Source organism: Lissotriton helveticus, chromosome 10, assembly GCF_964261635.1.
Source record: "Lissotriton helveticus chromosome 10, aLisHel1.1, whole genome shotgun sequence".
NCBI lineage: Eukaryota > Metazoa > Chordata > Amphibia > Caudata > Salamandridae > Lissotriton > Lissotriton helveticus.
In genome coordinates, this window is record NC_136071.1 from 993348209 (window position 1) to 993362718 (window position 14510).

A 14510-nucleotide genomic window follows, 5' to 3' on the forward strand; every position below is an offset into this window, starting at 1 on the left:
AAAACATTTAAATGTATTTGGAGATCTGCTACAACTAACCCCTGTAAAAGGAGAACCAGTGTTTAAAACTCTTCTACATGAAGGCACTGAGAAATCTTTGTGGTATTGGAAATGTGAATCTGTGGTTACATTTTGAATATAAGGAACTCACTTAGAATATGCGACAAGCAAGAGATGAAGATTATGCAAATATTGAAAAAGATGTAAGAATTGGTGTTCTATGCAAACATGGTAAACAAGCTTTTCAAAGTTGCCTACTAAAGAACTTGTTCACAAATGAAAACACACCAGCAGAAGTAATGTACAAGAAAATGAAAGAAAAAAAGTCTATAGTTTTCCTAATGCCTACAGTGGAAGAGTGTTATACACTTAATAGAGAGCTTATGAAATTGGAAAATCAAGAAATAGTTCATATTGAAGCTATTGATAAAATCGAGCATCAAGGAATAACAATTGTTCTTTCAGAAAAACTAAAGACTAAATTGGATTCCTTGGAAAAGTCTGTATGTAAAACTGCTGGCTTAGAAAAAAATTTAGATGTATGTTTACACTGTCGGGTAATTTTGAAGCGTAATCTGAATGTAGAAGAAGGTTTAGTAAATGAAGCAATGGGGAAAGTTGTTGATTTTGTGAAATATCAAACTAGAAATGGAATTGAATTTTTGAAAGTTAAATTTGATCAGATTGCAGATATAAGACAGATTCAACATTCTGCTGCACGTATTTTGCTTGTAAAAGAATTGGATGCTCGTAGAAAACAGTTTCCTTTTGGTTTAGCTTTTGCAATAACTATTCGCAAATCACAAGGTTTAAGTGTAGATAATGCTTTGGTAAATGTTGGAAGAACTGTGTTTGAAGAGGGAATGGTATATGTTGCATTATCTCAAGTTAGAATGTTCTCTGGTTTGTATTTAATTGATTTTGATGAGAACAAGGTTATTGCTGATGTTAATTGTGTAAGAGAATATAGGGGCATATTTAATAGGACAGCTATAAATAAACGCAAAGCTCGCTTAGCGCTTGTTTATTTATCGTCGTCTATTGCTGGAATTTATTGCCCTGGTAACGCGTTATAACAATGTGATACTCCAGGGCGATAATATACCAGGGCAATGGGCCAACATCGCTGGAAATCAGCGATGTTGCACCCAAAACGGAGATAGCCTTGGTGATACGACCCTGTGGTCGGGTCACCATAATCCACCTCCCATGTTAGCTATGCCTTAGTCAGGAATTTAACAGACGTTAAATTCTTGCGTTAAGGCATAGTTAACAGATTTAAAATATCTCTACCCGTTCGTTGATGATATCACGAAGCTGGTGTAGCGATATTTTCCCATGGTGCTTTGTCAGGCACGCCTCCTTTGCATCTCATTAGAGATGCGAAGCGAGGCGTGAAGAAAAATCTTCAGCCCTTGATGACATGCCCCATAATTGTTTGAGGAGCATTTATGCTCCCCATTTAGGTGAATATCCTATTTATGAAAAATGTGTTTTGTGTTCAAAACGCAAACATGTTGAAGAGTTAACTTTGGTTAAAAAGGAGAAAGAAAATCAACAGAAAAGAAAATATGTAGAGAAGCAGAAAATACAAACAAGTGATGATGTTGTTGGATACCAATTAGAAAATGCTTCTGGTGTCAACTGCTGTGGTAATGTTATTCTAAATGTTATATTTCATCTTGAAGATGTTTTTGGTGAAATTATGGAAAGTCAGAAAAAAACTTTGGGGCATATTACCAAGCTATAGCGATAATTATCGCTAAGCTTGGTTAGCAGGCATTTAAATATCGCCGCGCTCCGACGATTTTTATCGCTTAGGAGCCTTGATATTATCAAGGTTTATCTCCTAAGCGATAAAAATCGGCCGAAATGCATGAATATCGCTGAAAAGTCAGCGATATTCATGCATTAGCGAGCAAATGCTCTTAGCCATGTTATCCACCTACCATTGGATAACATGGCTAAGAACTGCTCTGGGCAGGCGTTAGCTTTTGGAGATAATTGCGCTTAGCGCGATTATTTCCAAAAGTTGGTAATAGAGGATAGCGATATTAGCGACTGTTTCCAGTCGCTAACATCTTAGCACGCCCACTCTGATATGTCATTAGCGATAATCATCGCTGACATGCAGAGTGGGCCCCTAAATGCCCGCTATCGCCTATTACCTGTCGCTAACTGGTGTTAGCGACAGCTAGGGAATAGGGCGATAAAATTATCGCCGCTTTAGCGGGAATTTTTCCCGCTAAAGAAGCGATATTGCCCTTGGTAATATGCCCCTTTATGTTCTGCACTTTACACTTGATTTCAAGAATTCAGAACTAATAGAAGTAAGATCCATTCTGCTTCGGGTATTCGCCCACTGTTGGATGCATGTACTGGATCTTTAACGTTCAGTGCTAACATACAGCAAGATGCACAAGAATTTCTGATGGTTATGCTTGGAGTACTAGAAGATGAAGGAATTCATATTGAGAGTTTATTTGGACTCAGTTACGAATGGGAACATAAATGTGAAGAGTGTTTATTATCTTCAAGGACTATAGTTGACAGAGAACGATTTTTATATTTAACAATACCTGACTGCAAATCTGTACCATTTTCCAAATTAGTAAAAGAGGCTGATCATGAGATGATGTGTTGTGTTGTAAATCAAGAATGCTATCTACATTATACCTACAAAGATATGGAAAATATTTGATTATAACGCTGCAACGCTGTTGATCAAATGAAAGAAAAGTGGAAACCAAAATTAAACATGTTGTTGATAATCAAGTATCTATTTCTAGAAGAACTTTTGCAACAGTTGCTATTGTTTTCCATGCTGGAAGTACTTCTACAAGTGGACATTATTTCAGTTTATTTAAAGTGTAATAATGGATGGAGTCAGTGTAACAATACACACTTGGAAATAAAACCGAGATTGCTTTATGAATTACCCAACTCATACTTAATTTTTCTGAAGCAAAGATTTTAGATACACCATTCGGCTTTAATGGGAAGGTGTATAGATCTTCAAGGAATTCATACTAGATGCTTTCAAAGCGAAATTTTTGATACCTTATCTGGCGTATTGGGAAAATGTGCAGATAAACTACATAAGATCTTTAAGGAATTCATACTTGATGCTTTCAAAGCGAAATTTTTGATACATTATCTGGCGTATTGGGAAAATGTGCAGAGAAACTACGTAATATCTCTAAGGAATTCCTACTGGATGCTTTCAAAGCGAAAATTTTTATACATTATCTGGCGTATTGGGAAAATGTGCAGAGAAACTACGTAAGATCTTTAAGGAATTCATACTGGATGCTTTCAAAGCAAAATTTTTGATAGATTATCTGGTTTATTAGGAAAATGTGCAGAGAAACTACGAAGTAAAGGTAAGATTTGAACATTTGAAGTAGTATTGGATGTGTTATTTTTGTTGGTTTTGTAGTATATTTGGGATGTTGGACCTGGCCCTTTTCTGGCAGGTTCACCCCGAAACTTTTTGCTTTTTCCTAGCCTGTTTCTGGAACTTGGTGTTGGTGATTTTAGGCCTTTGCGCACTCTTTTACTGTGGTACAGTGTAAAGTGTGTGAGCTCTCTGTGTCTGTGTGGTGAGTGACCTGCCCTCCCTTAGGAATGCATGGGGAATCTGTGTGACCATGGTAGTTTCTGATGTGTGGGGAGTGCAGGGTCGAGTTTGGTATGTGCGAACTCGTGAGATTGAATGATGCGTAATGATGTATGTGGCATGAATGTGTCTAGTGTGGAAGTGCCACTTCTAGACATGGGTGTGCATGTGTAGTGAGTCTGCTGGCACGTGATTGGCTGGCGCCTGGCTCCAGGAGTGCCTGGGCCTGCTTGTGGATTGACTGTCTGGTTTGAGGGTGACAGGGGCTGGGGAGCCCCCAGGAGGTTGTCTGAGTCAGCCCTTGGTTGAATGACTGCATCTGCAACTAAAGTGGTGGGAGGAGATGGCACCTGGGAGTGAATAGGGCTGTGCCTGCCTGCCACAATGCTGGCTCCACCTCCTGCTGGGCGGCTGTCGCCTCTGCCCCTCACACTGAAAGGAGTTCCCTATAACCAGTTGTAGCTGGTTCTCACACTGCCTGCACCTTTAGACAAAGGTTTTTTTCTGTATAAAAAGGGGCTGTGTCCCCTTACAAAATGTTCTTGTTTCTGACTTGAATCCTGCCAGGGGCATGCTGCTGCTTGGGCCCAGGGGAAGGCTTGCCTCCCTGGGCCCTGCCCAGCCCCTGGATCCCTGGAGGCTGGAGGAATGGCCTTGCTGGGAGCTGCTGGGCTCCATCTTGATGCTCCAGGACTTATTTGGACCCTTCTTGCTATAGGGGTCCACTCTGGGGGCTTGTTGGTGCTACCTAAGCCCCCAGCGCCTTGAGAGCGCTTTGTTTTCCTTGCTGGGGCGGAGCGCTGTCGTTTTCCCTTGGAGGGAAGCGCTCCTGCCCCTTTTATGCTCATTTGCATTTTTTTTTGTATTGACAGGTGCCACCCCATTTATTTACTTGTCTAATGGGTGCTCACCCCGTTTCTACTTTTATTTTTGCAACCGAGGGTGCCCACGCCTCGTTGTGCCCCTCGAAATCGCCGCCGCCAGCCCGGAGTCTGCCTCGAGGGCGCTGGGCCCGCCTCCCGACCGAGGGCCGCGCTGCCATTGGCGGCCCCCAGTCTCCGGAAGTCAGGCATCTTCTGCCGGGACGGGGGCGGGGCCTGCAAGCTGGCAGGAAGTCCCGCCCGCCGCCGGCCCGAGGAAGAGGAAGTGTGGCCAGGTCGTCGGGGCTCCCGTGTGCTGAGGGAGCCCCGGGAAGAGAAGAGGAGGATGGCGGCTAGTCGTTGGGGCTCCCATGTGCTGAGGGAGCCCCGCGGTGCCCAGAGAAGCCCCCGGGTCCCAGGAGGGGGCCCGAGTGCTGAGAGTTTACCGCCGCTGCAGGCGGCAGGAACGAAAGCAGGAAGCGGCAAGCAAGAGCCCCGCCGGCTCCATTCGGGAGTCCTGAGGTTAGGCGAAGAAGCAGTAGCAGGTGCCGCCCCAGAGCCCCCGGAGACAGAGTGCAGCAGCCCGGTGAGTTGAAACGGGCAGGGGGGGCTCCGGGCAGGTGCCAAAGGAGAAGCAGGCACAGCGCAAGGGCGGCCCCTGATGGCAGTGGGCTGCCTCACCGTTTCCCAGAGCCTCAGTGGCTCCCCCGGCACTCCAATAAGTCATTCAGAGCCTAGAGGGCTCCAGTGTTTAAGGGGCCAGAGGGCTCCAGGGGCCAGGTGTGTTTCCCGAGCCCAGATGGCTCCAACGACGGGGCCATATTTGTTGGCATGTTTGTTTAAGGAGCTGAATTGGCTCCCCCCGCCCCCCTTATTTTTTGAGAGGAGCCAAGGTGCTCCAAAGCCACAGTGATTTTAGCGTCCCCACGAGGGACTTGGGGGACATCTTTATTTACAGAGCCCCGTGTGGCTACAGCCTGCGCATATGTGTTTTCAGAGCCTGTGTGGCTCCTACATTTTGGCGCAGTTCTGTTCTAGGGTCAGTGAGGGCCCTGTCGCAGTTTTGCCTCAGCTGCCCAGCAATTAGTGGGCAGCTGTACCGTTTTAGGCGCTTGGGATTGTCCTCAGCTGCCCAGCAATTTGTGGGCAGCTGCCACGTTTAGGCCCCTGACTTTTGGACACAGGGCGTCCTAGCCCCATCAAGGCCACAGGTGGTGGCTTATGTAAGTTTTTGCGCAATTGTGTGGTTTCTCCTTGCACCTCGGAATGTTTTTAGGCATCATGTGTTTTTGCGCTATTGAGTTGTATTCTGGCACCTCTGAATGTTTTTATGCATCATGTGGTTTCTTTCCTTACACCTCTGAATATGTTGTTTATACATCATGTGTTTTGTTCTTACCTACACCCCTAAATGTATTTTATTCTTAGGTGGTTGTTCTTTCCAGTACAGGTGGTCCTAGTGAGGTCCTGGTCCCCTGTGTGACATTCTCCTAAGGTGGTTAGGGTTGCGTAGGTGGTACTTACCTGTTACCAGTACTTACTGGTTGTGTGCTATATTTGCTAATTTGTGCTACAGTGATTTTATATCCTATATCCTATGATCTACAAAGTGCTATTTCTGCTAAGTGTTGATTCATGACAGTGGTCCAGGTGGCCCTGTCTTGTACATAATCCCTTGTGAATATTGCCCGTGCCAGTTGGCACAATGTACATGTGTGATTTCTATCTGATGTGTTTTGACAATACAGAAGTTATTTTTATATAACCTTGTGTGGAGTTCCTTTTGTGGTGTGCCTAGGATGTTGTTGCTGTTGTGTGCTTGCGCAAATGCTTTACACATTGCATCCGGGATAAGCCTGTCTGCTCGTGCCAAGCTACCAAGGGGGTGAGCAGGGGTTATCTTGGCGTGTGACTCCCTTGCCCTGACTAGAATGGTGGTTTCTGCCTGGCTTTGGCGTCAGCCTTAGCCTACCAGAAATCCCAGTTCTAACATGGGAGAATTAGGGTTTTAGTTTTTTTCAACAATCTAGTTGATTGTTTTTTTTCTTTCCTCTGCTTTATGATGAAACTACCCTGAATAGCGAAGTTAAGTAGTAGCTGATGACAGCAAGAAAGGGAGAAAAATTGTTGTCTGAATGTTAAATTGCTTTGTATTATTTAAAAACTCATTGTAATTTATGAAATGTATTACGTTACATAGCATTTTGCAGTTTATTTTATGTAGATGAAAAGTTAGAAAAAACACTACTAATGACAAATAAAGGTTTAAAAAATAGTAGCCAGCATTTTAGAATGGGTGTATCAAAGTTTATGATGCCACTGACCATGTCATGAGTGATGTAATATGTGACCTCATCAGCAGTGTATTGCAGGCGCGCAAATTATAGTTAGCTCAACTAACTATAACAGGTGAATTTCTCTGGTTTTATATCAGTCAAATGTCCAACTAACTATGACGTCCCTGAAACCTATGGTTTGACCTGTCCCAATCTGGATTCTGAGCCAACCACAGCACCGAGACCGCCCTACTCGCTGCCACAGGCGACCTTCGCACCCTCCTGGACCAAGGCCACTCCAGGGCCCTCATCCTCCTTGACCTATCCGCAGCCTTCGACACCATCTCTCATCGCACACTAATCACCAGACTACAAGAGGCCAGCATACAAGGAACTGCCCTAGACTGGATCAGCTCGTTCCTCACCGGAAGAAGCCAAAGGACCAGACTACCACCATTCCACTCCGCCCCCACCGACATCACCTGTGGAGTACCACAGGGGTCATCTCTGAGCCCGACCATCTTCAACATATAAATGCCCCCCCCCCCCGCAGACGCAATCGCATAGTGGTGCCACGAACAGACACGGGACAACCATGCAGCCCTCAAGAACACCAGCCGCAAGTGTCACCAACTCATTCAAACCACCAAAAGGACCCCTTCAAGGAACGCAGCGACAACAATGCACACAACATCAAAGATCTCTTCAACATCAAGAAGGAACTCTTTAACCCTAGCTCAAATGACATCCCGCTGTTGCAAGACCTCTGCGACTCCCTAGCCACCTTCTTTCACTGCAAGACCCTCCTGATAGCTGCCGACACCGCAGACTCACCATCCCCCAGTCACACCAACCTCCTGCTCTACTGGACCCACTTCAATAAAGACGACACCATAAAAATCATGAACACCATTCACTCCGGCACACCATCCAACCCCTGCCCTCACCACATCTTCAACAAAGCGAACTCAATCACCGCACCCAAACTCAGAAGATTTTCAACAGCTCCTTCGAGACCGCCACCTTCCCGGAGAGCTGGGAGCACACTGAGATGAACACCCTACTCAAGAACCCCAAGGCTGACCCAAAGGACCTCAAGAACTTCCGGCCGATCTCCCTGCACCAGTTCCCGGCAAAAGTCATCAAAAAAATTGTCAACAGGCATCTGACCCACTTCCTCGAGGAGAACAACACCCTGGACTCATCCCAACCCAGAATCCGCAGCAACCACAGTACCAAAACCGCCCTCATTGCCACATCAGGACCCGGCTGGACAATGGCAACACTGCGGCCCTCATCCTCCTGGACCTCTCGGCCGCCTCCGAGACCCTCTGCCACCATACCCTGCGTACACGCCTCCACGACGCAGGGATCCGCAACAAAGCCCTGGACTGGATCACCTCCTCCCTCACCACCAGAACCCAGAGGGTCCGCCTCCCTCCATTCCGATCTAAAGCCACCAAGATCACCTGCGGTTTGCCCCAAGGATCATCCCTCAGCCAGACCCTTTTTAACATCTACATAGCACCGCTGGCCAACATTGTCTGGTCGCACAACCTCAACATCGTCCCCTATGCTGACGACACAAAGCTGATCCTCTCCATCACCAAGGACACTGCCACCGCCAAAACCATCCTCCACGAAAGAATGAAGGCCGTTGCCGAATGGATGAAGAACAGTCACCTGAAATTGAACTCGGACAAGACAGAGGTCCCCATCCTCGGCTCCACCCCCTCCACCTGGGAAGACTCCTGGTGGCCGGCAGCACTGGGAGCCGCACCGACACCCACCGACCACGCATCCATCCTGGGGTTCATCTTGGATGGGGAACAGCCTTTACAGCGTGGGCATGCCACACGCTGCCATTACTATGCTGCTTTTACAATGCAAGTCGTTTCAACGACTTGCGCTGGAGGGCGCTGTTGGACAAGGAATAGCTTAATTTTCTATTCCAACACCTTCCCTACTGTAACGTGAGCTGGAGTTGGAATAGAAAATTTAACTATTCCACTATCCAGCGCTTACAGCGCAAGTCGTTGTAACGACTTGCGTTGTAAAACAGCGTTGTAATGGCACGCGTGGTAATAGCCCGCATTGTGCTGACATACAACCATCCTGGACTCATCACTGGACTCATCACTCTCAATGGGATGTATGACATTACAACGCATGCTTTTACATCGCATGCCTTTACAATGCGGTTTTTACAGCGCAAACCTTTACAACGCATAGCGCTTTGGGGTGCTGGATAGTGAATAGTTTAATTTACTATTCCATCTCCAGTCCCCGTGGACACTAGGGAAGGTGTTGGACAGTAAATTAAACTTATTCCCTATCCTAGAGCGCCCCCCAGCGCAATGCGTTGTAATGGTTTGCGTTGTAAAAGTTGTGTCGTAAAGGCACTGCGTGGTAAAAGTTGCGTTGTAAAGGATGTTTCCCCTCTCAATGACCCAGCAAGTCAACGTCATCTCCTCCTCCTGCTTCAACACCCTCCACATGCTTTGCAAGATCTACAGATGGATCCCCACTGGAACCAGAAGGACTTTCACACAGGCCCTCGTCAGCAGCAGACTGGACTACAGCAACACCCTCTACGCGAGAACCATGGCCAAACTCCAGAAAAGACTACAACACATAAACACCTCCGCACACCTCATCCTCGACATCCCCCGCCACAACCACATCACAGCCCATCTGAGAGACCTGCACTGGCTACCTGTCAACAAGAAAATCCCCTTCATGCTCCTCACCCATGCTCACATAGCACTCCACAATGCCAGAACAGTGTAACTCGACAAAAACTCACTTTCTACACCGCAAACCGCCAGCTCCGCTCCGCTGATCTCGCCCTTGCCTCAGTTCCATGCATCAACAGAGCAACCTCCGGCGGCAGATCATTCTCCTACATTGCCACCAAGACATGGAACACCCTCCCCACCCACCTGTGACAGACTGAGGACCTGCTGATGGAAAAACAGAAGTCCTCATCCTCGGAAGAACCCCTTCAGCATGGGACAACTCCTGGTGGCCCACCGCCCTTGGAAGCCCACCTATCCCCTCAGACCACGCCAAGAACCTCAAAATCATACTCGACTCATCACTCACCATGAACCGACAGGTTAATACTGTCACCTCCAGCTGTTTCAACACCCTCCGCATCCTCCGAAAGACCTTCAAATGGATCCCCCCGAATCGGGCAAAACAGTCACCCACGCACTCATCACCAGCAAACTCGACTATGCAGTCTGCGCCAGCATCAACAAGTCCCTGCTCCACAAACTGCAAACAATACTGAACACCGCGGCTATACTCGTCCTCGGCATCCACCGGCATGAATACATCAGCCAACACCTGCGGCGACTCAGCTGGCTCCCCATGGAGGAGAGTCACCTTCAAGATCCTCACTCATGCCTACAAGTGCCTGCACAACAACGGACCCAAATACCTCAATGACAGAATACACTTCCACTTACCCAACAGAAACCTGCGATTATCCAACCTCACACTGGCTGAAACCCCACAGATCTGCACAACCAGATCAGGCAGAAGATCGTTCTCTCACATCGCAGCCAAGACCTGGAACGAGCTACCGGTAGACACCTTCAGGAAGACCGTCAAGACCTGGCTCTTCGGAGCGGCATCCCCGCCTCCCCCCAGCGCCTTGATACCCTCACAGGTGAGTAGCACGCTTTATAATGTCCTGATTTATTGATAGGTACATATTTATATCGATGTACATATATATTTATAGGTGTAGGCATAGAAGATAGATATAGAGATAGATATGATATAGATATTGATAGATATTTTTTCAAATCAATAACTGCTGAATAAAACATAGATACTATGTACTAAGATGAACTACCACATCTGGTTACTTTGCTGTCAACCATTCTAGAAGAATAACATGTATAGTGCATAGTGCTGTGCTATTTAAACACAATTTACCTTCTGATGAATTTGTAGTACCGCCCATCACAAAAACATCAATCATCTCACCAAAGATTATGATTATCAGTGGCAGTCCAAGACCATTGACAAGTGCACAGAATATGCCAACAATCATCAGGAATACATCAATGCGATCAGCAAAGCAGAACTAGAAAGAGGTTAAATAAAAATACCAATTGTTAAAGAATTCATTTTTTCACGCCAATTAAAATAATATTGTGTTATACAAATATGCACCTTTCAGTATTTTTGATAAAATTTACAGTTTTTCACAGACAGTAATATAGACATAAGGCCTGATTTAGAGGTGAGAATTAACAGGATAAAAAAAAGTTCTCATGTCCTCCTATGTTGAGGAAACAACCCTCCTAGTAGAAGAGCTGCAGTTGCTGTCACCTTAGGAAACTGCAGGTTGCAGCAATAATGAAACATGGCATAAGACCAGTCCCTTGTTTTAGGTTTAATGATCAGCCATCATTGTTGGCAGTTCCTCTTTTGTGACAGTCTGTTTTGTTAACAAAGGTTGTCTGTAATATTGTTGAAAGTGTGCCATAACATGTGGAGACAAAGTTCCCAGTATGTTCTGAATTTTGATTACACAAGTTAGTAACAGTAAATATTCCCTACCAGGTAGGTCACTCCCCCTCCGCACAGCACCGCCTGTGTCTCCCTGCCTCAGCTGCCACTGCCGCTGCTAAGGAAGTTCGAGGCCCTCCACCACATACAGGCTATCACCTGCGCCTCATCCCTGGTGGCCAGTGGTAGGCCGAAGGTAGATTTGTTCATTCTCTGCTTTATTGCTTTTATTGTATTGCCTAAATTGTCATTGTTGTGTCTGTGACTGCTGTTATCTGTCTTCCCCCGCTGCCTGTACGTGGTCTGTGCCCCTTTTTCTTCCCTCTGTTCCCCTCGCTGTCTCGTGCTCTCTCTGCTCAGTCTTTCCTTCTCTAACCCTCGATGCCCCCGTGTTCCTGCCCGGTTTTCCCTTCTGTTCCCCTCGCTGCCCCTGTGCCTCTCTGCCCATTCTGCCTTCTGTTCTTAGCTGCCCCTATATTTCTGTATTCTGTATTTTGTCTCTGTGCCACTTGTTTTTCCGGTATTTCTGTGCCCTTTTTGCCTTCTGTGCCACTCGTTTTTCCCTTGTTGTTGTGCCCCTTTTGCCTTCTGATCCACTTGTTTTTTGTGCCTGTCTGCCTTCTGTGCCACTCGTTTTTCCTTCGTTTTTGTGCCTCTTTTGCCTTCTGTTACACTTGTTTTTTGTGCCCTTCTGCCCTCTGTTCCACTTGTTTTTTTGTGCCCTTCTGCCTTCTGTGCCACTCGTTTTTCCCTCAATTTTGTGCCTCTTTTGCCTTCTGTTCCACTCGTTTTTGTGCCCTTCTGCCCTCTGTTCCACTCGTTTTTTGTGCCCTTCTGCCCTCTGTTCCACTCGTTTTTTGTGCTCTTCTGCCCTGCCATAAGATGGCAGGGTATGCTCAGACGTGAGACCCTTGCTCACTTTGCCACTGGATTCAAGCAAGCCGGGCTGAAGACGGCTGAAATGCCAGAAACCGGTCCTCGGAAGCTTGTTTCCGGTCCAGGGAAGGCATGGCTTGGCAGTTCGGGCTGGACTGTTCCCATGAGGCACAGGGTCAGGCTGATTTGCATATGGCCATGTCTGAACTGGGGTGGCAGAGTGGGCTAAAGAACAGTGATGGATTAAACCCAGATCTGTTGACTTGGTGTGAGTGTTTGCTTGGTTCAGATGCTCTGTCCATCACCACCCCCTTTTGTACCACTTTGTTCGCCACAAGTTGGCAGGGTATGCTCAGACGTGAGTCCATTGCTCAGTTTGCCACTGGATTCAAGCAAGCTGGGCTGAAGACGGCTGAAATGCCAGAAACCGGTCCTCGGAAGCTTGTTTCCGGTCCAGGGAAGGCATGGCTTGGCAGTTCGGGCTGGACTGTTCCCATGAGGCACAGGGTCAGACTGATTTGCATATGGCCATGTCTGAACTGGGGTGGCTGAGTGGGCTAAAGAACAGTGATGGATTAAACCCAGATCTGTTGACTGGGGGTGAGCGTTTGATTGGTTCAGATGCTCCGTCCATCACCACCCCCTTTTGTACCACTTCTGCCCTCTGTGGCACTCTTTTTCCCCTCATTTTTTGTGCCCTTCTGCCTTCTGTTTCACTCGTTTTTGTGCCCTTCTGCCCTCTGTTCCATTTGTTGTTTGTGCCCTTCTGCCCTCTGTGACACTCCTCTTTCCCTCAGTTTTGTTCCCCTTTTGCCTTCTGTTCCACTCGTTTTTTGTGCCATTCTGCCCTCTGTTCCACTCGTTTTTTTGTGCCCCTCTGCCCTCTGTGCCACTCGTTTTTCCCTTGTCTCTGTGTCCCTTTTTCCTTCTGTTACCTTCGTTGTCCCTCACCGCCCTCGCCACTGCATCCCCTGTGGCCCTGACCCCTGACTGCCCACTGCCAATTTGCTCCCCCCGCCTCCCGCCTCCCAGCTGCTACTCCCTCCCACCTCCCCATATATGCTGGCCGCTGCATGCTGTGCGCCAAAGGCAATCCGGTATGCGCCCGTCTGCACCTGGACCGCACCCAGCACCAGAACCACTGGCCCCCGCACCTGCCACGACAACTGCCGCCACTGAGATGCCTGCATGCTCTCAACTCCGGACGGAGCCAGACCTGCTTCAAGGCCACCCCGAAACGCACACAGGGTCCCTTCACCTCCCGAAATTGTAGCTACACCAGCCTCAGAGCCGTCGAACCACCTGCCAAGAAAGACCCCAACTACCTCCGATGCATACTACTGAACACCTGCTCCGCACGCAAGCATGTTGTCGAGCTCTGGGACCTGCTCGACACAACATCCCTGGGCGTAGCCTTCCTGACTGAGACCTGGTTTAATGACTCCTCCGCACCCGACATCGCCATAGCCATCCCGGACGGCTACAAGATTACCCGCAGAGACCTCACCAACTGAGTCGGAGGAGGAATCGCCATCGTCCACAAGAAAAGCATCGGGGTCTCGACTAGGACCGACGATGCGCTCAGCACCGCCGAAAACATGCATTTCCAGATCCACACAGACCCTAACTCTAGCCTCAGAGGCACCCTCGTCTCCGGACCCCCAGGGCCCTGTCCCCAGTTCAGCAACTCCATCGCCGACTTGATCAGCACGCATGCCCTGACCCCCACCGACTACATCCTCCTCGGAGACCTGAACTTTCAGCTTGAGAACAACAACAACAACAACTGCACAACTTCGCCAACCTCAGACTGAAGCAACTCGTCACAACACCCACCCACTCTGCCGGCCACACGCTCGACCCCGTCTTCTCCTCAAGCCTGCACGTCTCCGTCAGCCACACCACCGAACTCCTCTGGACCGACCACCGCTGCATCCACTTCGCCTTCCAGAAACCCACCACACACCACCGCACCCAACAGATCCCTCGCCGCTGCTGGAGCAAAATCACCGAAGACCAACTACACGCAAACCTAGCTCTCAGCCCACCCACCGAACCCTCCAACAACTACGACGCTGCCCACAGCCTCAGATGCTGGATTGAGGACTGCGCCAACACCCTCGCCCCGCTGAAGAAACCCCCCACAGAGACACCAGCAATAGGGCCAGCTGGTTCACTCCAGAACTTCTAGCCTCCAAGCAAGCCTGCCAGAAACAAGAGAAGAAATGGCACAGTGAAAAAACTCCGGACAGCCACGCAGCACACAAGGACGGCATCCGCAACCACCACCACCTCATCAGGGCGGCCAAGAGGACCTCCTTCAAAGACCGCCTCGACAACAACGCACACAAT

The 14510-nt window shown here is 48.1% G+C and overlaps 1 protein-coding gene across 9 annotated transcripts in view; it reads right to left on the bottom strand.

Annotated features, from left to right (window-relative positions):
* The window catches only part of LOC144784710 (ATP-dependent translocase ABCB1-like), a 1064270-nt gene that overhangs the window by 839673 nt on the left and 210087 nt on the right, over positions 1-14510 (bottom strand). For all 9 annotated transcript variants that reach the window (XM_078663665.1, XM_078663668.1, XM_078663666.1 and 6 more), the window contains one exon: positions 10704-10854. In XM_078663665.1, the coding sequence (XP_078519791.1) occupies positions 10704-10854 (151 nt within the window). The remainder of the gene's footprint in view (positions 1-10703; positions 10855-14510) is intronic.